Raw genomic sequence first — 25,257 nt, forward strand, 5'->3', positions numbered from 1 at the left:
TCCTTGAGTCAACACTCATAAACCATCTTTAAACCAATCACAGGGTTGGAGGAGACCTCAAAATAATTTGTCCCATCAGCTATCCAGTGCCTGAATTCCCCGTACCGTTTCCACACAACATAGCCACCCCTGATGTACTCGGACCCATAGGGACGGGGAGCTCACTGCTTTGTGGGGTTAAGACTGAGCGCAGGGTTATCCAGAGAGCAACAAGAAAACATTAAGTATGGCTTGAGAAAGCAAGCAAGGTACGCCCTCGGGAGTTCATTTGGCCTAAGAATAGCCCCATAGGAGAAGACCAGTCACCCCTAAATCCAGCCTCCTGGACTCTCCTAACCAGGAAAGTGTGTCTCAGGCTGAACCATTCTCATTAAGGCGTGTCTGCACCAAACATGGGCAGCTGCGTGCTATGTGACCACATCACTCAGCATTCCCTATGAGCTGCCCATCTCCTGTAAAATCCTCTTTGAAAACAGAACATTATCCTTCTAAATTTCCGTGTTCTTCCAGTGTCTCCACGAGGTACTCTGGCCCCGGCTAGCCTAGTGCGGTACTTACCCTTTGCAGGGATGGCGTCGGAGCTCCTCAGTGGAGATTATCGTCGGCTTAAGATCATGAAATGTCAAAGCACAATGAACTGCTGTGTTCAAAATACTGTATTATTGGAAGAAATTACTATCCCCTTGAAAACTAAGTATTTTGATATTCTTAATGTAAGTAATTCAACCTAGTTATTAATCCGAAGACTTACTTTTTTTTTCTAGTCCCCTTTGTTTCAGTTTGGCATTTTAATGTACGTAAATGAAGAAATTTTAGCTCTTGTTTTAAAAAGATGCCTCTCCTCTGCTTTGAATATAATAATTGCCCAGCACCTGCATTTTGGGCCACATCTTTACTTGCAGGGAAAAAAGGGAAAACTACTTTTTGCCAGGTGTGTTTTCTCAAGACAGTATGGCTGTCATTGTTAATTAAAATGGTCCTCTAATATGTAACAGAATTCTTGTGTTTTCTTCATTTTGTTGAATATTTTCCAGGTTGAAACCTAATGAGTTTTTCTTTTAGTAATTGCTGATCTATCTGGTGCTCAGGGTGAGGTTTTTTTTATTACAAAGATACTTTTTGCCTTTATTGTGCTTCAACTTGAAAGCCGCATGAAATATGGTTGTTCCTGGTTGGGTAATAAAATGAATGTCTTCTAGGCCACATGCTATGGGTGGAAAGTGGGAACATCTTGTCACTAGAAAAGATATGTTGAACTCATTTGCTCAAGATAATTAAATAGTGTTTCTAAGCCAGGAAATATAAGTTTTGAGTTATTGAGCATTCTGAAAGCATCATTTTTTAAAAACTATAGAAATTGATATTTCACAGAATTCGGAGGCCTACCTTTTTTTTTTTTTTTAAATGTACCGGATGTCCTAAAACTACCACATTTCTATTATCCCTGTTAACACTGGTGTTAAATACCACAAAGTAGCCCTTGTTCTTGAATAATAATAGCCTTTGTTTAAATGACTGCTATGTTCACATTCTTTCCAATTTAGCAAGTGATTATTCATCCATATGGCTAAGTACAATATTTCCACACTGTTTATTTTAAAAATTTTTGGATGCTAGCAGTGGATTTCAGACACTATGCAGAAATTAGGTTCATTCCCTTACTGATCATTAGCACCATATTTCTAATTAGGTAATAAATTAATAAGGAAATGATAGTCCTGCACTAAGGAAGGGTGGATAGGCCAAGCTAAAGTTTAGGAAACAGTAGGATGTTCTATAAAGAGTTGGGGCTTAGTGGACATGCATTCAGCCATTTGGAATGTTAAGTGCCATTACAGAATGAAATAATTTACTAAATATGTCCCCTTGGTCTAATTATTATGCCTTCAAAACAGTCGTTTGTTCTTTGGTCCAGAGAGGAGTTGGCCTATTACTTTCTATCCTGCTTTTTGTGGACCCCTAGAGCCATCAGGAGCTGCATGGGTAGTTTCCACAAATCTAGCAACATCTCCTCCCAGTTCTCAGCCAAAGTCAGTGGGATCCTTACACTTGGCCCACTTTATAAAACAGGAGCAACAGAATCATGTGCTTTCTTATTCACTGAACATTTCAAACCATAAAAATTGGTAATGAATAACATGACAAAAAAGTTTAATAGGTAACAAGACAAAACGGTGTATTACAGATGGGACAACTCCTAATTCAGAGTCACAACTTTGAACTGGAAAGGGCCTTAAAGAAATCTATTCTTTCTCCCATATTGTAGATGAGAAACAGGGATCCAGAGAGACTGAGTCCTGGTTGTGTTCCTGGCATGCAGCTCTTCCTTCCTCTTCTGCCTCTGCCCCCCGCCCCCAGGCCACTGAAAAGTGCTGAGCAGGTGCACAACTTGGGGGTGCACCTGCCCATTTTCCCTTACTCTTTCAAATTACCACCAAAAAAGGAAAAACAAAAAACAAAAAAAAAACAAAAAACTCTGAATTTATTTTCTGAATTTTATCTGCGAGTACAGAGAAATATGTTTGAACTTGGCCACTAGCACAGTCACATCAAACTACCGATAAGGTATAATCATAAAGTGTTAGGTTGCTTAGAAAACATGAAACGTGATTTTTGTCTTATAACTATTTCAGGATTTATAGTTCAAGTATGAAAAGATTCAACTAATAAGATGAATATGATCTTCTTTTACATGTAGGCTTCTTTTTTTTTTTTTTTTTTTTTTTTTTTTTTTTTTTTTTTTTTTTTTTTTTAATGTTTTTATTTCAAGAGAGAGGCAGCATGAGCTGTGGAGGAACAGAAAAAGGTACAGAATCCGAAGCAGGCTCCAGGCTCTAGGCTCTGAGCTGTCAGCACAAAGCTGGATGCAGGGCTCAAACCCATGAACCATGAGATCATGACCTGAGCTGAAGTCGGACGCTTAGCCAGTTGAGCCATCCAGGTGCCCCTTATATGTAGGCTTCTTAAATGTCAAGCAAAATGAAGCAATCAAACGGGGAGCCTCAGAGGTCCCTACAGAACTCAGGTGGTCAGCTGTTAGAGTAGAATTTCTCAGTACAAAAGAGACCCCATAGTGACACATGTGTTCAGTATATTGGAGAACCAGTATATTTGAGAAAGATGAGGGCATATGATAGAAATCTAAAAAAAAATGCCCAAGAGAACCCAGCCCAGGTCCCCTGAGTACCTTGCAGTTTCTGAGTCTATAGAACTCTCATGGCTGAGGACTGGAGGTACTTTTGTCTGTAAGCTTCTTCTGCTGGTACCAGATGACGAGGTTGAAGATTTAGTGCACATGGAAAAACACATTGCTGGAACCCATCAAAGCCAGACGTGGAACACATCACTTCAGTGACTTTTTCTCAGGCAAATCTCTAGGATAGTGTAAGTGACCTAATTCTGTGCCAGAGGCTGAAGTACCCTGAAGAACAACCAGGGTGGCCACATCACTGCCCTCCCTGCCACCTCTGCATCCCTGTGATTCTCTTGGGTATATTTTTCCTTTGTGCGACCTGTTCACTTTTACAAACTCCCCCTGACAAAAAGAACCATCTTTTACATCCCTTACGGGCAATTCTCAGTCAGCATTTCTGAATTTTAAGCTGATTTATTTTCAGCGGAAATGTTTTTCCAGGGTACAGAGGACTCTGTGACTACATTATGTAATTAATCCTCTCAGCCTACCCATGAAGTTGGAAAATTACCTGAAATAAAGAATATGTTGAAATGTAAATGTGAGTCTGTAAACGGATCTCTAGAAATTGATAGATCTTTTCAAAGGTGCTGTGATCCACCACCTTTGTACCTGAAAAATCACAGAAACGCAGGCTAACCCTTATGGTCTTTAAAGACTTTAAAGATCTATCGCTCGTGCCGTTCGGCAGGGAAAGAATTTAAACAGCAGGAGCAGTCCTCTTCAAATTGAATATGTAGCCTCGGTGGCTGGCCCAGGCCATCATCAACTCCACACTGCCCCTCCAGGGAAGTCTCCTTCTCCCACACCACCTGAGCACCCTCTCACTACTGCTGCTGGAACCAGCGGTGGTGACCACCATGCCCACAGCTGGGCGTGAGGGAGCTCTTCCACGTCTGACATGGAGTATGCGTTAGCTGTGTGCAGAAAATCGCGGGGAACAACCAGGCAAGCAAAGTAAGGCCCACCCAGCTGGCCGGGCCAGGCCTCCTGTGCGACCCAGCCCTCCAGGCCACTGGACTGGTCCACCACCTTAGTAGCCAGCTGTGCCAGCCAGCAAGGAGGGCAGCAAGCAGGCCCAAGGCTGGCGGTAGGGTAGGAAGAAGGAAGCCATGAGCCATGCCTTTCAGTCTGGCCCGGGACTGCGCGTTCGTCTGCTCTGGGAGTCCCTGCACACGGTTCAGCAACCCCTGCTGAGGCAGTAGCATCTGAGGGACCCTGGGAGCGACGATAAACCACCATGACTGTCGTTTCCTCAGCATTTATCCAGAGGGAGGAAAAAGGCTTTTCTAGGATTAAAGACAGTAGCTTCTGTCCCACTCATAATAATTGCTTTCCCATTATTTTCAGTTCCATTTCAGTTTCATAATTTGTTCACAGCATTCCAGTCCTGGTGGAAAGCTTGAGTGATTTGCCTGAAGCCACAAATGGTGGACATTTTTCACTGTATTTCTCTCTTCCCACTGCCCCTGGATTTCCTCATTCCTGTTACACCTCCAGATCCTCACACACATGCCGAACCAGGGCTCAGCTTGGATGCTACCCTCCCCTTGCATCAGGCTCCAGATTCTCATCACAAGCACCCGCCCTTCCTCTGTGCCTTCCCGTCTCCTCACTCCTTCAGGTCCTCATCACATTCCCCCTACAGTGCTTCCTGGGACATAGGCTGTGCCCCTTCTGGTCCATCAACCTCCCCCTCATCCCTGGGATCACACCTGTCCCTGCCTTCCACACTTCCCCCCCCTTGGCAAGTCTTCATCTGCAGCCCCTGCCTTCCCGTTCCAGGCCAGCCCAAGCCTCGAGGCTCTTCTACTCCTGCTCCTCCCAAGCTGGGTTTCCCCAGCCCCAGCCTGCTTCTCCCTGGCTTCTGCCCTTCATACTCCACCCTGGATGCCGTGGTCCTCAATCCTACCAGACAGAAAAACATCCAGGGAGAAGTAGCATGGTGTCAGGAGTGACTGGGTTCTGGAGTGAGATCCACCTGTTTCTTTCCAGCTCTGTGGCCCCAGACAAATCACCTCACCTGGCACCAGCTTCCCCAGTGTAAACACAATACCTGCTGCTTGGTGTTTGTATGAGGATGGATGTGGAGTGCATAGTGCAGACAACACGCGAGCTGTGCTCGGCACTCTTCCTACTCTTGGATGCTTTGTGATGACTGCCTCGTGCTGTGACCATTTGTGGCAAGGCCTCTGAGAGCAGAGAACTCGCCTCCGGGTCTCTACCAGCACTTTCCAATACACGTATAACGTAGGACACATGTAATTCTGAACTTCCTAGTAGACACATTAAATAGGATACAGGAACAGGTCTTATTTATGTTAACAGGGCAGTTTATTTTAACCCAACTCTTCTAAAATAATCATTTCAGGGGTGCCTGGGTGGCTCAGTCGGTTAAGCATCTGACTCTTGATTTTGGCTCAGGTCATGATCTCATGGTTCATGGGTTCGAGTCTTGTATTGGGCTCTGCACTGTTAGTGCAGAGCCTGCTTTGGATTCTCTCTCCCTCTCTCTCTCTGCCACTTCCTGGTTTGCACGCTCTCTATCAAAATAAATACACTTAAAATATAAAATGACTTCAATTTATAAGCAATATAAAAATTGAGATGTTTTGTATTCATTTTTTTCATGCCAAGTTTTCATACTCCACTGTATATCTTAATACTTTTGGCAGATCTCAGTTTGGACTAGCCACATTTCAAGTGCTCAACAGCCACATATGGCCAATAGCTACTCTGTTGGACAGCACATATCTATACCATGCTTGGGTATAAGTAACATGCATCTGAAAGGCATGAGCTGTATAGCTTTAATGGACAGGGACGTAGGAGGCCATAGTGTGACTAGATGTAGTAGCCATAGAGTCACAACATTTCTCTCTTCCCAAGAGAAAACCTTAGAGCTTTGTAGAAACCCTAACAGGTGTTAGGGGAGAGCTTCGGGGGCAGCTGCGATGAGAAGAAGTGGAGAGGTGTATTTGCTAGATCATGAGTATTTCAGCCAAAGACTGTCTAGGAGAATAATATCGGAGGCATGTGCAGGAGCAGGCAGTGGCCCTAGATTCAGAAGCCCACATTCCTGCCTTGTTATCCACAGACTGAGTTTGCGAGATGCACACACACTGTGACCTTCGTATGCAGTCTGAAACTTTGATTTTCTGTATTTTCACTATTAGCCTAATATTTCTATCCCCACTTATCAAGAATGCTTGCAGGGTGGGTATCCCCACGCCAGCCTATTCCAAAGAGCACACAGACGCAGAATTGCTAGGGGCGAACAAAGGCAAATATCAGAACTGAAGCATAGAAACCAGTCATGATGCCTCTCTGTGTGGGTACGACAGTGCCTCATCTGTCCTCTCATATAAAACTCCCCCCCTCCCGCCCCCCCCCCGGCCTCCCGAAGGCTTGGGCAGTTCTTTTTACCTCTTGTGAAAGACATCTTGTGAAAGAGCAGGACTGACATGACATCAACAACAGACACCAAGAATAAGGCTAGGTTGTGGAAGAAAATGCAGGAGCATGCCCAGTGGTACTGTTTGAAGTGCGCTAGTTCTTTGGGCTGCTTTATGTTTCTTTTTGCAATGTCCACAAATATATGTGGGAGGGGTTTATAAATTAGGAAACTGAAAACACTGAATGCCATATAAAAATTAGTGATTTTAGATTTCTTCCAAATCAGAAAGGAAAACAATTGTGCAAGCTGTTATATATTTATGCTACCAGAGAAATAACGTTGTTTGGTTGGTGTTTATCGCCAGTTAAGAAATACGTTTTTCAAATAGTGCCATTATTTTAATTAATCAGTAAAATCAGATTATCAGTTGGTTGTTTGAGTAGCTATAAAGTTAGTTTTAAGTGTGAGCTCTTTCAAAATTCTGCAGCGTAGGATTTATGGGAAATAATATTTTAATTACTTTATTCATTCTTTGTGGGGAAAATGAACTTTCATCTCTCATGGCAGTATTTCCTTGCAATTATTGGTTACTCATAATGGTGTGTGCTTTTTCCTGTGGTAGAGAATAAGCAGCTGTTTCTACAACAGTATGCATGAAATTCTCTGATATTTTCTAAATTAGTTTGTATGTGTATATTCTTAGTTCTCACAACAAATAGCTAATTGCTTTAAATTAATAAAAAAAACTCAAGTTTCCTAAACCAAATTATAGTTTATTTTTAACTTTCCCTTTAGAAACCAGGAGTATGCTGCTAAATTTTTTTGAAGCAAATTTCTCATTAGGACCTCAGGAGTTGGAGGTTTATTATGTTAATGGAGAATGCTAATCCTATAGCTCTCTCTTTTCTCAACAGTCTTGCTACATCTGGGAGTTGGTGTATTTTCTATTCATTACTTACTGCTCTAGCAGCATTCTTCCTGACCCATTAAATGAAGCCTTAGACAGACTAAGTGGGGAGAACATTGTTTTATTACTACTTTAGTGAGGTGGAGTACACACAGATATTATTAGCTGGTCTCAAGAATGGTGCTTTTTACTTTGATTGGATAAGCCAAATTAATCATTCCATAGCTAAGGCTTTTAAGTGTAATTGAACCTTCTTCATCCAATATTGGTTGATTGGAACTGATTGTTTAGTTTTTCCATAACCTTACTTTGGAAATAGAAGGTGGGGAAGAAAAAAATCCCTGTCTTGAGACTTGCTTTGATATTCAAAGTGGCTAGTTTAAATCCACACCCAGTGATGTAGCTCTTTGTGTTACCTGGAGAGGTGCAAGATTAGAGAGATAATATAATTCAGTGCAGGATGATAAAGCTGCCTTGGTGTGGGTTCTCTGAAGGCCACAAACTTAGGAAAAATAGAATCTTTCCTTTTTTCTGGTCAAGAATAATTTTGGACATTTTTTGAGGTTAGAGAAAGCTTGTAGTAGACTGGTTTTATGATGAGTAAGTCATCTCAGTTAACCAAAAGATAGCCTTGTCACCTGGTCTACAGAAGGGTTACATACTTTTAAACACTTTAACATTTTATAATTGGGCAACACTGAGCTTTTCTATTTTGCAGTTTTGAGGGGGTGGGATTCTGGCACATTAATTTAACTCTTCTGTTTCTAGAGGTATAACAGAAATGGGACTCTCCTATCCTCAGAGCTAAGATGGTTTCAACAGCCATCTCTTTTGGTTTTCATATGAAAGGCAAACAAAACTACGCTAGCAAATTCCCTTACAGGTACAAAACATTGTTCTGACCCTCTCCCCATAGTTATAAACCTTAAAGACACTCCTGAATACTCAGCTTAAGAGAAGGCATGAAAGGGAGGTAATTGTGAACTAAGTCTGACAGACAGGAAATAAAAGGGAAATCCAAAGATAAATACATGCTATTAAACTGGATCCATTAACAACTATTTTTGAGCACCCATTATGTGCCCTGCTTATGTGTAACAAGACATGTAAAAGAATGGATGATGGTAGAGTATTTGTTCCTCTTGTATTTGCCTGATGAAATTAAAATTAAATTTAGAAATACAAATACTCTTCCTTTAAAAAAATCAACATGTAGAATTTCAGTCCTACAAAATAATTAAATGGGAATTTAATTCATTTTGTGCAGCTTGACTCTTTAAGTTACTATATGTAAAGCACACAATGCCTGGCACAGAGTAAAATCACAGTAAATGGTCATGTTACTATTGTTTGTATTGACCTATGCACATTTATGCTGTTCAATCCCATGTAGATAAGGGCTAGTAGTAAACTGTAGAATGACATATAACTCCACTGATCATTCTAAATGCCTGATAAAAGAAAGAGCAGGACAAAATTCTACCTGCACAGAAAATCAAGGAAATCCATAAATCTAGGAAATAGCCTCTTAACAGAAGTAGGTCTTAGCAGGAGCCAGAAGTGGAGGCAGGAACCATGAAAAACAAGATTTGCTGCTAGTGATCAGAGAAATTCTAGGCATCAACTCCTAGATCCATCATGCTAAAGAACCACCCCTCTTAGTCATGTTTTCACATGTGAGTCTGTGACTCACACTGTTTCGTTTTCTGTAGCTATATATGTAATTTTATACCTATAGCCTATAATGTAACGAGCTTTCCTTTCCATAAGCCTTGCCTTACAGTTAACTTTATTAGAATACATTTATTCCATGAAGTACAACATAGCGTGTTAGAAGATGCCACTCTCCCCCATGGTTGAATTCTGTGGAGTGAGGAATTTGAAAACATGTTATAAAATTGTCAGGGGAGGTTAGGAAATGACCCTTCCCACCCAACAGTATCTGGGCCGTATGCTGCCCTGCGGCTGCCTCACGCCCCAGCAGGCCCCAGCAGTATCCTAGGTGGAGTATGGCTGTCCTCATTAGCAGGAAATGTTAAAGCCCCGTTCGTGGCAGCCTTTATCGCCCACCCTTCTAAGCTTCAACCCTCTCTTTCTTCCATCGTGTCTCCCTTCTGCTATCTCCAAGGACTCATTTTTACTTGTTAGCTCCCAGGTCCCACCCATGGTCATCAGTCCTCTGATACCTTTCCCCTGAAACAGTGCTTTTCAAATGTCTTTTAACATGAACCCCTTTTTTCAAACAGAAACACACAGTGCAGCCCACTATTGAGGACAGATAAGTATGGAGCCACTCTGGGTGAATCGGGGTGGGGATCTGGCAGCCTGCTGCCAATTCTCCCCCCACACCTCACATGGCTGCCCCTGAGAGAGTCCAGTGAAACCTCCAGAAAACAGGTAACACAACCTCCCTAAGATTAAAACCTCCCTGGATTAAAGCCATTTTATATAGAAACATGGCCAGTTTTATCAGAATCCATGGAGAAATAACTCTGCCTAACGAATTTAAGTTCATTTCCTAAGCACCCACAGTGTATGCTACACTCTTTACTAGAACCTATCTATTGTGTGCCATGTATTATATAAGCAAAGGCCTGTAATGGTGGACACAACAAGCTTTCAGAGTCAAAGCAGTGTCTTTACTTTCCTGATTCCAAACTGTCTAAATTCGCCTCCCATTTGGGGCCTAACTAGATGAACCACTGCTGAGCCTGAACTCCTTTGCTAATGGTGAGCCATCCCACCCCAAAGAGTAAGCAGAGAAAGGGGAAAAGTCCTTGGGGGACAAAGGAAACCCATCCAGCCAGGTTCAGAAGTCAAAGCCAAGTGAAAGAGGAAAGGAACCAGGCACAGGGCAGAGCAGACAGCTTTCCCAGCCAGAGCCCAAGCATCAGCCTCCATTACCAACCATTCCCTCAACAGTGTGGGTAGGTCAGGGCAGACCTGCAGGGAAGGGGTGGTCCTCTCTCGGCTTAGAGTCAGAATATCAGTTTACTATCTTCACTCCAAGCCCTTTGTCTATACTTTTCCATCTTCTAAAAGGAAAAGGTCCCGTCAGCACTGTCACACCTCCCTCTTTTATAAAGGTCCCCACCATTTCTCCAGGCCCTGAGAAGGCTGAGCAGACAATCCGCGGTTACCATGCACTGGAGGCAGCAGTTCTTCCAACACCCTTGATCAGTCATGTTCACAAGCCTGACACGCTCCCATGGAAATGGGCAGATTTTGCCAATTCCTTCCCCTTCACAGGGCCTGAAGCATTTTTTTTTTTTTTTTTTTTTTTTTTTTGGTCGATAATTCTAAAAGCACTGTTGTATGGGCTTTTGAGCATCTTGTCAACAATGCATCAGGAGTGCAGGGCTCTGAGGGACATCAGGACCTCAGTGCCAGCTGCCCCACCTCTCCTCTACCTACTTTTCTCTGACTTAGGAAAATGCACTGATGTGAAAGGGTCATAGAGTAGGTATAATCTTGAATTTGCTCTGATATCTTATAGAATAATTATTAGAAAATATATGTACTGTAACAATAACCCACCTCATAGTTGATACAGAAATAAAGACACTCTAATAGGCTTACAATTTAAATAATACTCTCATAAACTGCATTTAAGTCTGTTGTTCAGTCCTGATATGAATTATAGTAGGAGTGACGTAATGTAGTGTCAGTCTCGCCTAGATCCAAAAAAGGAATGGCAGTAACTTTCACATGGCAGTAAAAGTCTTAACGTGGAAATAAAAATGTTTAAACCTTATCTGAATGTGGAGGTGAAACAGATGTAACCACCCTCTATATATGTTACTGCAAGCATATTTAATCTTGAGCTTCGGGGCACCTGGGTGGCTCAGTCAGTTGGGCGTCAGACTTTGGCTCAGGTCATGATCTTGCAGCTCACGAGTTTGAGCCCCGTGTCAGGCTCTGTGCCGACAACTCAGAGCCTGGAGCCTGCTTCGGATTCTGTGTCTCCCTCTCTCTGCTCCTCCCCCACTCTCACTCTCTCTCCCAAAAATAAAATAAAAACATAAAAAAAAAAAAAAAAAGAATTAAAAAAAAAGCTTGAGCTTCCCAGTAGGAAGAGGAAGCATGATGTAGAGAAACATGTCAGTCTTTTGAGAAAGAATTTTTTTCCATGTACTGAAGTCTAAAAATGGTTTTGCCACACAGAGCATTGAATGTAAGGGATGATGCAGTGAATGACAGCTTTACGACACCCACAGATGTGTTATGTTTGTATGTTTGTGCCCCTTGATTGGATTGTGCCCCCCCACACAAAGAGTAGCTCTAATTTACCCTGCAGAAGCCGCAGTCATCTTGTCTGATAGTTACGTCGGCTCTAAAACTTAAGAGATGGACTGCTACGGCTTTGTGATGGGCTGCCAGGAGCTCACATATGTTCACTCAGCAGTTAGTAGAGGTCCACCCCTGCCTGATTGCAAATTCAGGCCATAGATTAGATTTGGAACAGAACGAGTTCACATTTGATGTTTATTTGTTTATTCCTAAACCTGCAGGATCTCTAATTGATAATTGGATTTTTTAAATCTCATTTTTAAGGAGTTCTTTGGAATTTATCTTCATGTGATGCTGTAAAGATGACAATCATTCGAGATGCTCTCTCGACCTTAACAAACACTGTGATCGTTCCACATTCTGGATGGAATAACTCTTCTTTTGATGATGATCATAAAATTAAATTTCAGACGTCACTCGTTCTGCGTAATACAACAGGTTGCCTGAGGTAAGTTCTTTATTTCTTCTTTCCAATTCTTTGATTAAAGAGCATGTGTTACGGTTAAATTGATTTTAAGAGGATTTACTTCATTTTATTAACGTTTACCATGTAGGTAAATGACCACTGGACTCTTATCCTGTGAGTTAAACACCATGAGCACAGACTAGCGGCCTGAAAGACATTATCTGATAAATGACCCTTCTGTGGATTAGTAAAAAGGGCCCTTTCAGTCCGGAATTACTGCCAAAATTCCTGTGTTTTCCACTTTAACAGCATTTTTCTGGTTATCACATCCTGACGGCTAATGTGTTTACAGCCTGGTTTTTGTTTAAATTCAAAATGTGATGGTTAAAACCTTTCTGCTTTTAAAAGGTGCAAAAAGGTGTGTGGTTTAAACAATCATTGGGTTTGAGTTTTATAAATAAATGAAAATGAGCCCAAATACTATTTTAAGTCATTATCTTTAGCATGTGAAATTCATAAAGGCCCCTTTATGGGCAGTAGTGCTTATTATTTGCCATTAACACTCATCAGCTCAGTTTCTACCCAGTGTCCCAGGCTTACAGTGCTCTGGGAAGTTGAAGCAGGAGCCTTGGGCAGAGTGGCTTCCTGCCCCACTCTGAGCTTCAGCTTCCTCATCTTTAGAATAGGGAAAATAACACCATCTCACACTTGTGAAGAATCAGCTCCATATAAAGTGCTTAGTGAAGTATCTGACACATAGCGCTAACATTTAAGCCATACATCCAATGTAAGGCTATAACAGAGCTTGAAAGATGGAGAGGGAGCCTAGACTGCTGCTCTGAAGCCTTCCACTGTTGTGACAAGTGACTGTCAACCCCCTTGCTGTGGGTGGATGACAAGAGTCAGGATCCTGGGAAGCAGGCTAGCTCCCTAAATCAGATGTGTGCATCAGACGGCAATTTGTATCCCCTACTGATGATCTCTGCAAGGAGCACCTCATGCTCTCCCTGCCCCTGCATCTGGGGAGAATGTGATCACTCCTCAGCCAGCCTGCCAGGCTTCCCAGAGGCAGGACATACCAGTCAGGCTCCCTCAGGTTCAGGACTATAAACATTTGGTGCATGCCCTCTCTGTGAAATGAGTGATGAATAAGACAGACAGGACCCTGCTCAACAGAACCATATTCTATTGAGGAAAACAATCAAGAAAATAACAATGAATGCCATGGTAATGTAGGATTTATTGGGAGATGATTCTGATGGTCGGGTGGCCCCTCATAGGAGGTGAAATTAAAGCCTACATTGAAATACCACCAGGAGCTGCTCATCTGAGAGTGGAGTGGGGTCAGGACACATATTTTAAGTGAAGAGAACATGTAGTATGAAGGCTCTGGGGCAAGAATGGGCTTACTGCTGGAGCTTAATGGGCAAGGCACAGAGTAGTACCATAGATTATGCAGGATTTTTGAAGTCAGAGGAAGGACTTTGCACTTCATTCCAAGTGCCTTGGGAAACTGACAGAGGGCTTTAATCATGGGAGTGATGGGACTGGATCCTGGCTTCAGCATGAAGACTAAACAAGGGCAACAGTAGAGACTGGAGGCCAAGGCTGTTGCAGAGATCCAGGCAGATGATGACAGTGGCCTACACCAGGTGCTGGAGAGAGGTAGGAGATAGGGGGTATTTTTGTGGAGGGAGAGCTGACAGAATTTGCTAATGGATTGAATAGAGGGGTGGGGAAAGGGAGTAGATAAGGATAATACCTCAATCTTTGGCTGGATAAATTGGCAACACAGGGAGAAGAAAGAGTAGAGGGGTGAACAGTTGCAAGCTTTGGCCAATGTCCATTTTGAGTTGTCTATTTAGCTATCCATGTGGTAATATCAGGAAAGCAGTTGGATAAAGGAGCCCAGAGTTTTAAAGAGGGGTCAGCCTAACGATAGACATTTGGGAGTCATGCATGGATCCACGGGTTGTATTAAAGCCAAGGGGCAGAGGGAGACCACCCATGAGAATGGAAAGATCAAGAAGGGGCCAAAGTAGTCCTGGGCACTCCAGGGGGTCCCCCTGGCTGAAAAGACTAAGAAGGAAAGGCAGCAAGATGGGAGGAAAACCAAAGAAGTGAAGGGTCCCAGGGGCTTATAAAGGAATAGAAGATGGCAGCTGTTAAGTGCTACTGAGAAGTGACACAAGATAAGAACAGAGTAGGGACCACAGATGACATTGTCTCTCTGGCCCCAGAAAAACAAAGATGAAAAGAAAAATCATTCCAGACCCCCTCATCTAGCCTAAGTTTTTGCAAAATCTTAGCGTATCCTAGAACCTTTGCTAATACCACATAAAACGAGATAGATCCTTAATATATGGTATCAGTTCATGAAGGCAAACTGGTATCAAAATTTTCAATATGGATTGCCTGGCTGGCTCAGTCGGTAGAGCATGCAACTCTTGGTCTTGGGGTTGTGAGTTCAAGCCCCACGTTGGGTATAGAGATTATTTGAAAAAATAAAATCTTAAAAAAAAAGTTTCAATATGGATGAGACCTAAAGCAATTTTCAGGGTTTTTTTTATATTTGAAAAGAGGAGAAAAAGTGTAGCATAAGCAAATGTCCATATTTAACTTGAATATTTATACAACAAGTGACCTTTCTTCTGTTCGTTCATTGAGGAAGCATTTATGACCACCTACTACATGCAAAACATTATAATAGGTACAGGAGCCTGCCATATCTGGTGGCCCAACAAGGGAAGCAAAGCATGTCTACAAATAACAACCATAGCTAACTGACATACCAGGCACTTTAATAATTGCTCTATATGGAGCATCTCTTCCTCACACGACCCTATGAGGTGATCAATATTCTCCCCTTTTTACATGTGAGGAAACTGAGGAGGATAGCCCCCAAAACAACTTTTTAGGAGGTTAGAAAGTAGGGTGTCACCAGAGGGATACAGAATTCACATGCCCCTGCTCCTTTCTATTTGGGTTGACAACAGGGAGCTAGTTATTGTGAGTTCTCGCGATGTTAAAATGCTTCCTCACACGGCATCTACACGGTTGCTGCCTGCGTCGGTTCTCTCTGATGTTAAGATAAGGCTCCATGGCTAAGGAGTAAGCTGTTCATCTCAGCAGCTCCCACATGTTTCTGCCCCTTCAGGAACCTCAGCTCTGCAGGGGAGGAAGCGAGGAAGCAAATGCGCGCCTGTGAGGGGCTGGTGGACTCGCTCCTGTATGTGATCCACACATGTGTGAACACATCCGATTACGACAGCAAGGTCAGTGCCGGCCTGCCATGTGAGGGGTATGGTGGCAGATGACGACAGCTGCCTGATGCTGCTCCTTGCATGCCATTGATTCTTTCTGGGATTCTTGAGCCTTTCCTCCTCATTAGGCTACACTCCAGATTAAGGGGATTAATTTACAGGGACATGACAAATTAACAGGGACATGACAACTTAAGAAAATAGCCTTAGAACCATGAAAACTGAGTGACTCCGTGTGGCCAAGGACTTAGTGTGGTGTGGCAGGGTCCTAACTTTCTTTGTGGTTCTTCTGGGCTAACTGTCACAGTGACTGCCCGTGCTGCTGTTGCCTCCAGTCCTGTGTCCCCTGTGCCTAGAATCAGACCCATCTGTATTTGAGTATTACTGAATAAATGTTCCTGGTTGAGGCACTATAACCCACCAACCTCTCTGCCCTTCTTGCCCCAGTGCAGGCCACAGCCCCCACCCCACACTCAAGGATACCCTTCTCTACATCCCCAGTCTGGCCCTTTCAACCCTCCTTCTGTTGCCTTGCTGGTTAGTCTGTTCCCAGTAGGAGCCCCTTCTGCTCCCCTCCAGTTTTCCCCATCCTTGCCCCAGGAACAGTAGCTGAGGAAGGTGGGGGCAAGAAACAGAAAGGAGGGACTAAAAGTGTCAGGAGTTCCAAGTGGGCGAGCTATGGGCTAGATAAGGAGAGGCCATAAATAGGCCTGTGTCATAGACGTGGGTCTGAGAGAAGAGAATGATGAGTGGTAGGCTCAGGGAGAAGATGGGGGAAAAACTCAAAGTGATGGCCAGGTTTTTATTTGAACCTCGTTGATCCAAAAGATGTGCAGATGAAATGGAGAGGAGTAAGCAAGTTGGGAGGAGACCATCCTGGGAAAGAGCTGAGCTTGGCATTAGGCGCTCTGAATGAAGTGACAGTTGGCCTCCCAACAAGAGGTGTGATACAGATTTTAAGAAGCAAAAGACCATGTACAGAAGGCAGATGTCAACAGAGAAAGAGCTGATGGAACTTTCCTCAGAGGGAGGGCAGAGGGAGATGGATGGAAGGGCCAAAGATGGGACTTGGGGGGAGGGGCTTCCCCAGAGAGGGGGTTGCTCGCACCTCTTGCCATGGCAAGGATTCCTAGTGGCGAAAAGGAGTGACGTTGTGGCAACTTGGGTACACCCCTGCCAGTGCAGCCGCACTGAAGCAGGAACACTGGGCATTTTCTCCTCCAGAGCCCTGCACATTTTCATCAGATGCAGCATTGCGATCGGGGCCACAGATGTACCGAGGATAGCCCTGCACTGTCATTTGGGTATCCCACAGAAATTCTGGAACTGTAATTCTTTCCTTAGATTGTTTCAGGTTCCCTTAAGTAAAAAAAGGAGCTCATATTCTACATTTATTTATGACCACTGCAGCTCAGTACAGAAGCATTTTTGCAGTAATGTGCTACGATGGTTTTAATTATACGCCGTGTTGGTTTTCAGACTGTGGAAAACTGTGTGTGCACCCTGAGGAACCTGTCCTATCGGCTGGAACTGGAGGTCCCACAGGCCCGGCTACTGGGGCTGAGTGAGCTGGATGACTTACTAGGAAAAGAGTCTCCCAGCAAGGACTCGGAGCCAAGCTGCTGGGGGAAGAAAAAGAAAAAGAAAAAGAGAACGCCACAGGAGGATCAAGTTAGCATTTTATTTGACATGAAATTCTAAGGTTTCATTTTTCTAGGAGTAAGAAATCACATATTTGGCAAGAAAAAAAAAATTTCTCATACAGTTTTTCTACCTAACTATAGCTGAATCCAGCAGAGAGGAATATTTTCAGGAATGTTGTGTTCATTTTGTTTCCATTTCACGTGTGCTCTTTGTCTTTCAGTGGGATGGAGTTGGTCCTATCCCAGGACTGTCTAAGTCCCCCAAAGGGGTTGAGATGCTATGGCATCCATCAGTGGTAAAACCATATTTGACTCTTCTGGCAGAAAGTTCCAACCCAGCCACCTTGGAAGGCTCTGCCGGATCTCTCCAGAACCTCTCTGCTGGAAATTGGAAGGTATGATGTCTTCCAGTTATCTACAGTTCTTTCCATCTGTGCAGCCAGATCAATAATGATGGTGAAAAGGACACAGTTGTTTGGAGTTTGGGAAAGGGTGGGAGCACAAAAAGGAGGGAGATAGCAAGTGGTTCTGGAGATCCAAAGATGAATGTGACACGGCCCTCCCTGTACAAGCTGAAGACTAGCAAGAAAAATGTACAGATAGAGTCAGTACAGCATAGCCTTCACAGGATATGTGTACTGTGGCGTCTTGAAAAAGGACATCTAACCCAGCCTGGCAGGTGAGAAAAAGGCAAAGAGGGAAGCCAGGAGATGGGGAAGGTTTCCTAGAGGGATGGTGCTACCCAGATGGAATCTTAATGAGCAGAATTAAGCCAACAGAGTGTGAGGTTGGGTATATAGAGGGAGTGATCTAGAGAAAGGGACAAGAGAGGAAAGGACAGTGTGGCAGAGACTGCAGGATGGTTGCTGGGGCATCAAGGGCAGGGCAAGTGTGGCCTGGGTTAGACCCAGCCATCGCAGACAGGTCCGACGGCCAAGCTTCAGAAGCTGGGACGTGACCTGCAGACCACAAGGGCCACTAAAGGGGTTTAAGCAGACAGGTGACACAGATGTGGATACTACTGGGTCCCTTCTGCCACAGTGCAGAAGATGAATTCAAAGAAGAGGAAAATAGAGGCTAGGATTCCATGCTAGACATGTCAGGGGCCTGAATTACGGCTGAGGTGGGAGGGAGAGGGGCCACCGTTCCTCTCTCAGATGCTTACAGACATATGGATGATGCACATTACCACATCCCTTTGAAGGTGTATGACTTCTTTATGAAACTTGAGAGTGGTTTCCTACTGTTACTGTAAGCAGGGTCTCAAAACTTCTTAAACAGCCTCTAGCAATTTCCCAGACAGTCCTTGTCTGAAATATTTTTAACCTCTAAAAATTTCCTGACATGTATATTTTAGTAAAGTTATTCTAATGCTTGTTTTTGACTACTTCTGCCACCACCACCTCCCCAAATGAGAAGCTTTTGGCCACTGTATTATCCATGAGAGGGAAAAGCACTGCTCAGGCTAGGTATGGTTTCTTATGTGCAGTCAGCTGCTATAATGAATGTACACAGATATTTACGGCCTAGTGCTAAGCCAGTGGGTTATTTTGTTGTTGTTCTTAAGTAGCTTAGCATCTAAGTGCTGGCTCTGGACCCAGACCCCTTGGTTTTGAATCCTGATCCTTCCACTTATTAGCTAGGGGCCTTGGATCTTCTCTCCTCAGTTTCTTCATCTGTAAAATGGAGATAAGACCTACCTCATGAAGTGGCTATGAGCATTAAGAGAGATAATAAATGTGAAGGACCTAGGACTGTGTGTGGCACATAAGTATTGATAAATATTTATGTTGGTGACCCTGTGTTCACATCCAGCTTATTTTATGACAATAAATAATAATTGACATAGACGTGATTTGAGTTGTGGTGAATGGTCATTTAGTGAATGTAAGTTAGATGGCAAGCTCACTTAAAATATAAATACTGGGGTACCTGGGTGGCTCAGTCAGTTAAGCATCCGACTTCTGCTCAAGGTTCATGGTTCGAGCCCCACATCGGGCCCTGTGCTGACAGCTCAGAGCTTGGAGCCTGCTTTGTCCACATCTCTCTGCCCTCCCTTGCTTGTGCTCTTTCTCTCTCTCAAAAAATAAAAATAAATATTAAAAAAAATTTTTAAGATAATCCTAACCACAGATGCTATCAAGTCAGAGGCTAAATTGGGAGTGGTGGTGCCCCAGAAGGGAAGCACTCTGGGCTGGGCTGAGCCAAGTGGTCTCCACATGAGCCAGGTGTTGGCTCTGTTCTTGCAGGTTTCAGAGAGAAGTTGAGAATGCTGCCTTGAGTGCTTTATAGCAAATCAAGTATTCCATTTCCCTTCCCCCTCCCCCATAGATTTCATCTGATTTAGAAAAATAGGAGTATTCGTTTCATATAAAGAATGTTAATAGGGTCTTTGGAATGAGTCTTTTCCTCTTACTTGTATTATTTAAGTAATCTGTTGGCATTCAAGAAACTGAGTGGTCAATCATATATTTTAATGTTCAAAATAATACAAAGGGCTGGCAGATCTTTATCCTTATGTCTTGACCACAGCAGGAAAGTATTAGATGTTTCATGAGCAACATTTTTCAACTTTCCTAAATTTTGAAAAACAATTTGCATTGGTAAAAAATGTCAATAAAAGCTCAAAACAAGATTAAAGACCCAATTTTCAAATGCTACTTTTTTTTGGTTATTTCCCTGATGACTTAGCTAGCATTCATTTCCAATTCAAATGGTACACATGCTGAACAAACTTGCCTCATAGTCACAAAAGAATTTCTTGACTATGAATTAAAAAAAGCAGGGGCGCCTGGGTGGCGCAGTCGGTTAAGCGTCCGACTTCAGCCAGGTCACGATCTCACGGTCCGTGAGTTCGAGCCCCGCGTCAGGCTCTGGGCTGATGGCTCAGAGCCTGGAGCCTGTTTCCGATTCTGTGTCTCCCTCTCTCTCTGCCCCTCCCCCGTTCATGCTCTGTCTCTCTCTGTCCCAAAAATAAATAAACGTTAAAAAAAAGCAGCTAACTAATCTTGAATAAGAAAGCATCCTGCACACAAATATACTTACTTTTTCACCAGTGTGTGTGAATTATGATGCTCAGTGTTTCTGGAGAATTCCTTTTCTTCTGAGGCAAGGGCTTTTTTTCAGTCAATCTCTTTGAAAGGTTACTGAACTCTAAATATTGTTGCAGAGAATATAGGAAAAGAATGACTTGATGGAGACAGGTTCTCCTGTAATGTGCAGTGATCAGTTACTGTCTCTGCCATCCTATTTATAGCCTCTGGACCTGGCATGGAGCCAATTGCCAAGAAGACCCAAGATCCGTCCTTAATCATATTTATGTATCTGAGGTAGAAAGCAATCACCGCCTTCTCTTTTCTGCACAAAAATATCTGGCAGATGGTGGCTTGAGATTTTTAGGCTTTAGAATTTCTTTTTTAAATCAGTCATCCTAACCTATCTTTATCCCCATCTATGGTTTTTTCTTTACTGACACCACAGATTTATTCTCCAATTGGAAAGAAAACATTTAATCTATTAGTTTATCTTTTGGAAACCTCTTTTTTAGGTGATAGTAACATCTGAGTTGAACTCTATTTTATATTACTTATTGGCCTATTTTACTCACTAGTTTGCAGCGTATATCCGGGCAGCCGTCCGCAAAGAAAAAGGGCTCCCCATCCTTGTAGAACTTCTGAGAATGGATAATGACAGAGTTGTTTCTTCTGTGGCAACTGCCTTGAGGAATATGGCACTAGATGTTCGCAACAAGGAGCTCATAGGTATGTTCTGGTGACAAGGTAAGCGACAAAAACAGAGTAACATTTATAAGACTCTTCTTTTGATTTATATAAAAAGATGACATTTTATATCATCAGCAACTGAATTCTACTTTCTGGCTTCTTGGCATATTTGGGTACCCTTTGTGGTGTCTATCTTTTGTGACCATCCCTTTTCAGCAAGAGCCAAGCTCATTAATTAAACATTGATCAGGGAAGGTACATTTTCAAGAAAGGTTCATTTCCTGAGCCACAAAATAAGTTAATTCTCCGTTTCTGATATTTGAGACTGGTATCTGCTAATTTACCAACTACCATGTTCTAAGTAAAAAAAGAAATGACATAAATGGTTTATAGCTTCTCCCTCTCAGATCTGTGTTAAGTGCTCACCCTGAGGCAGAACCACTGTCCCGCGGCCATTTACACCCAAGGGTGGCATCAGGACTAGAGTAAGGCAAGTCAGGCACACTGGGTACAAAATGGCAGGAAGCATCCACCCTCAGGGCTGTAGGGTTGGCACTTGCATGAACCTGACACTGAGCACCTCTTCAAGTTTGACACACTCACCAACTTAGCTTGCTTGTCTCCAAGGGCATTGCCACACTCAAGCCGACTGTGGGGTAAAGGAAAGATCAGAGACTCTCCAGTTGACCTCAGTTACCCCCTGGATCTGCTGCTCACTGGCTGTGTAACCTGGGGTGTGCTGTGGTGAGCCCACCCTGCCCCAATTCTTTCATCTAAGTTTGAAAACTTCCTTGACCCCGTGTCTGAAAGGGAGCCGACCACCCTGCTGTCCTCGCTGCGGGTTTGCTGTGCAAATCAAATGAGAGAATGAAGCAGCCCTTTATAAACCAGCAAGCTCCACACCAGCCCCACAGCTGACGACAGGCCAGGAGAGAGGGAGGGGAGATTTGGTAGGATCTCATGTGGATTGGTGAATAGGTACTGAACTCATTAAAATATGCCTGCCCTGAGATGGGGGGTGTGGGTGGGGGGCACAAAGATGGAGGGAGGGAGACAAAGAACAAGGGCAATAATATTTACCTTAAAGTGTTGCCTTGAGGATTCACTGTGGCAGCTTACAGGAAAGCCCCTACACAGTGCCTGGCAATATTGCTATTTTAAATTACCACCCAGGTTAACCTGCTCTTAACACACCATTCCTTTGAGCCAAACTGTCCCCTGATGAGTGAAAAGGAGCTTCCTCCACACTCTGTTCATACAGTCCAGCTGGTGCCTGATGCCAGTATGCATTATAACTCTTAGTTCCCATACTTCTTGAGAGAAATCCTTCAGGTCCCTAAAGAGATTTTTTTTTTAAGTTATTTTTACATCCATACTGTTTGAATTTCTTAGAAGAAGCTCATACAGTTTGGGAGTTTCTAATGCTAAAAATTAAAGGCCTGACAACATAGGATTGTGGCCTGTCACTCTACAGCTGAGGAGGAGACACAGGAGTGCCGAGGTGCAAGGCCACTGAGGGCCAAGACCTCTGGGAAGGGGGACCGTGTTTGCCAAGCCCTGCCCTTCTTTCAGAGCATCTCTGTGTTTTCTGTGAATGTCTTGACTCCCTTTTAAACTTTCAAGAGCATTTTCTCTCTCCACCTGTGAGCCCTTTTTTTTTTTTTTTTTTTTTTTTTTACCTAACTGGAGCATTCTTGAATGGTTTCATGAATCACTTTCTTATTTCTTTCTCTATAAAGATCCCTCCTTTCCTGAGGTTTGAGCCCCTCCCAGATTCAATATTCGACTCTAATTTATTCAGTACTTCTGTTTCTGAGAACCATCCCCTTCTTCCTTTGCTCTGTACTCACGTCCATCACCAGCACTAGCAATGGACTTTCTCTGTAGAGCCATTTTTCACAAGGAAACCAAGTTTTGTCACTCTATGAAAGTTACTGCATACTCCACTGAATCGGACCAGCCCAGCTGTCTAGAGCTGCAGGCTCCAAGGGGACCACCAGGCTCACTCACAGGCGGAGTGAGCTGCCTTATCCCAGTCTCCAGGGGCAATTTAAAGTTGTGCCTTAGCAAAATGACGAATTACATGTCATGAACGTTTTGGTTTTTCGTGAATATTCAAAATCACCAGCGCTAACTTCCATCTGTTCTAAAAACCACATTTATCTTCTGGCTTACAATGTCAATACTGTTTTCCCCCTATTCACAACAATGTTCACCGTGAGTAAGCCAGAGCCTTCCCTTTGAAATACAGTAAATTATGCAGCATGTAGTCAGGGCCTAACTTCTGCTTACCATTGTATATAAATAGGTCTTTAATAAAAAACCCATTTTGTATCCACTCAATTATTAGCATAGAAAAAAAAAACTAAGAAAATATTTACTTGAGCTTTAGTTCATTTCTTTTGTTTGTCATGCAGTTATTCTAGTTTGTCAGTTGGTAATTGAAATTGAAAAAGAGATAATCTCTTTTGAGAGCGAAGTAAGGGAAACAGAGTATCTGTAAAGAAATGCTTCAATAGCTGGAGACTTCCCCAGCATTGTCCCATCAAGAACTCTGTTATATTGGGGCACCTAGGTGGCTCAGTCAATTAAGCATCTGACTCTCAATTTCGGCTCAGGTCATTATCTCATAGATTTTGAGATCGAACCTCGAATTGGGCTCCACCCTAACAGCTCAGAGCCTACTTGGGATTGTCTCTCCTCTCTCTCTGTCCCTTCCCCTGCTCTCACATACGTGCACGTGCTCTCTCTCAAAATAAACAAATCTCTATTATATTGCATCACTCCTATGAAATAATCAGCCATCATTTTCACGCCAAAGGTTACTTGTGTCCTTTAAAAGAAACTAACCTGTTATCACTGTTGAAGTCAGACCAACTGATATTTACCTTTCACTTGATAAAAATGCGTAATTGTACCCAGCTCACATGTTAAGACCCTGAAAGATTTAATGAAAAGTATTGTTTGGCAGCCTTACTTAGTCCAATTTTAAAACTTATTCAAAGATCAGTTTTTAAAAGGATTAAGAGGAAGTTAAGGTATTTTTGATGAATAGGAATTCAATTGAAAGTAAAATTTATTTTTATAATTTTTCACTGTTAATGAAGATAGTTGAACTAAAGCAACTTGACTGGCATACCAAACTATATGCTGATTTACATTTTCTTTTGGTGGCTCACTGTAATGTTTTATAAACCAATTATTTCTCCAAGTGGTTTTGCCGTAAAGATTAAGTTCCCCCCTACATTTATAATATTTGTCACTTCCTATTTTGCCATGTTTTGTTTTTCCTGTTACTGTCTTTTGAGGTTCTATTTTCAAGAGACAACACACTATCAGGATCTTTCAACAGCAACAATAACAAAAACCTGTACCTTCTGAAAGCAGAATGAACTCCTTTGCATTTGGCAGGTAAATATGCCATGCGAGACCTGGTCAACCGGCTTCCCGGAGGCACCGGCCCCAGTGTGCTGTCTGATGAGACCATGGCGGCCATCTGCTGTGCTCTGCATGAGGTCACCAGCAAAAACATGGAGAATGCCAAAGCCCTGGCCGATTCAGGGGGGATAGAGAAGCTGGTGAACATAACCAAGGGCAGAGGAGACAGGCAAGTCTGGCGCAGGGAGATGGGATTGTCCTATGATAAGGGCTTTTGTGGAGGATATTTCCTATTGGAAACAATTTATTTCTGCATATCATACACACTATTAATAAGCTAAACAGTCTCCACCAATTAAAACCTGTTTTGTTGGGAGAGGCATTTGCAGTCCTGTGGCCCCTTTTTTTCTGGTTTTTACTTTGTTGTAACACCCCTACATCCATTTTTATCTCTAAAACCATGTTTGGTTGTGCTGACCCCAGGAAGAATCAGAAATGCTATGACGAGGAAAATCTGGGGGCACCGTTTCCCTTTCACCTTTGACTCTGCTCCAGCCTCTGGGGCCTGTTCTGCAAAAACATCTTATTGAATCCTCAGTTCTGGGACTGATGCCTCTGCCAGGTGCCTAAAAAGTATTAAAATCACTGCTCTGCAACATGGCCTATTGTGTGGCCTCAGGATGTGCCCTGGGCTTGGATCATACATTCCCCCTTGCTTCTGGGTGACACCTAATTGATGAAGCAGCAGAAGTAGGAATTAGAGAATTGGTGGCAAAAATAGAAGATTTTTTTTGTCACAGAGTTATATCAGTGGACTATCAGTTTGCCTTAGTATCAGATCAAAGAATCCTTCAAGGAAGTGGGAAGTAGGACTGCTTAGAGCCTTTGCAACACACAGGGCAGCAGCCACCTGATCCGTAAAATGGCACCTCTCTCCCCACTTGCCACCCTGTCCCCTGCTCTGTTCTCCTTCACAGCACTGATTAACCCCTGATATGTTAACGTAGGGCTTTCTCTGCCATCCGACTCCCCCAGTAGCAGGAACTTTGTCTTTTCTT

General features: G+C 43.1%; 1 protein-coding gene across 12 annotated transcripts in view; it reads left to right on the top strand.

The window, feature by feature from the left end:
- Positions 1–25,257, top strand: part of PKP4 (plakophilin 4) — a 241,099-nt gene that overhangs the window by 204,859 nt on the left and 10,983 nt on the right. For all 12 annotated transcript variants that reach the window (XM_040475139.1, XM_040475145.1, XM_040475142.1 and 9 more), the window contains 6 exons: positions 12,052–12,235; positions 15,351–15,468; positions 16,936–17,127; positions 17,321–17,494; positions 20,710–20,860; positions 24,233–24,428. In XM_040475139.1, the coding sequence (XP_040331073.1) occupies positions 12,052–12,235; positions 15,351–15,468; positions 16,936–17,127; positions 17,321–17,494; positions 20,710–20,860; positions 24,233–24,428 (1,015 nt within the window). The remainder of the gene's footprint in view (positions 1–12,051; positions 12,236–15,350; positions 15,469–16,935; positions 17,128–17,320; positions 17,495–20,709; positions 20,861–24,232; positions 24,429–25,257) is intronic.

Source organism: Herpailurus yagouaroundi, unplaced genomic scaffold (genome assembly GCF_014898765.1).
Source record: "Herpailurus yagouaroundi ecotype Mexico unplaced genomic scaffold, PumYag 140, whole genome shotgun sequence".
NCBI classification, from domain to species: Eukaryota; Metazoa; Chordata; class Mammalia; order Carnivora; family Felidae; genus Herpailurus; species Herpailurus yagouaroundi.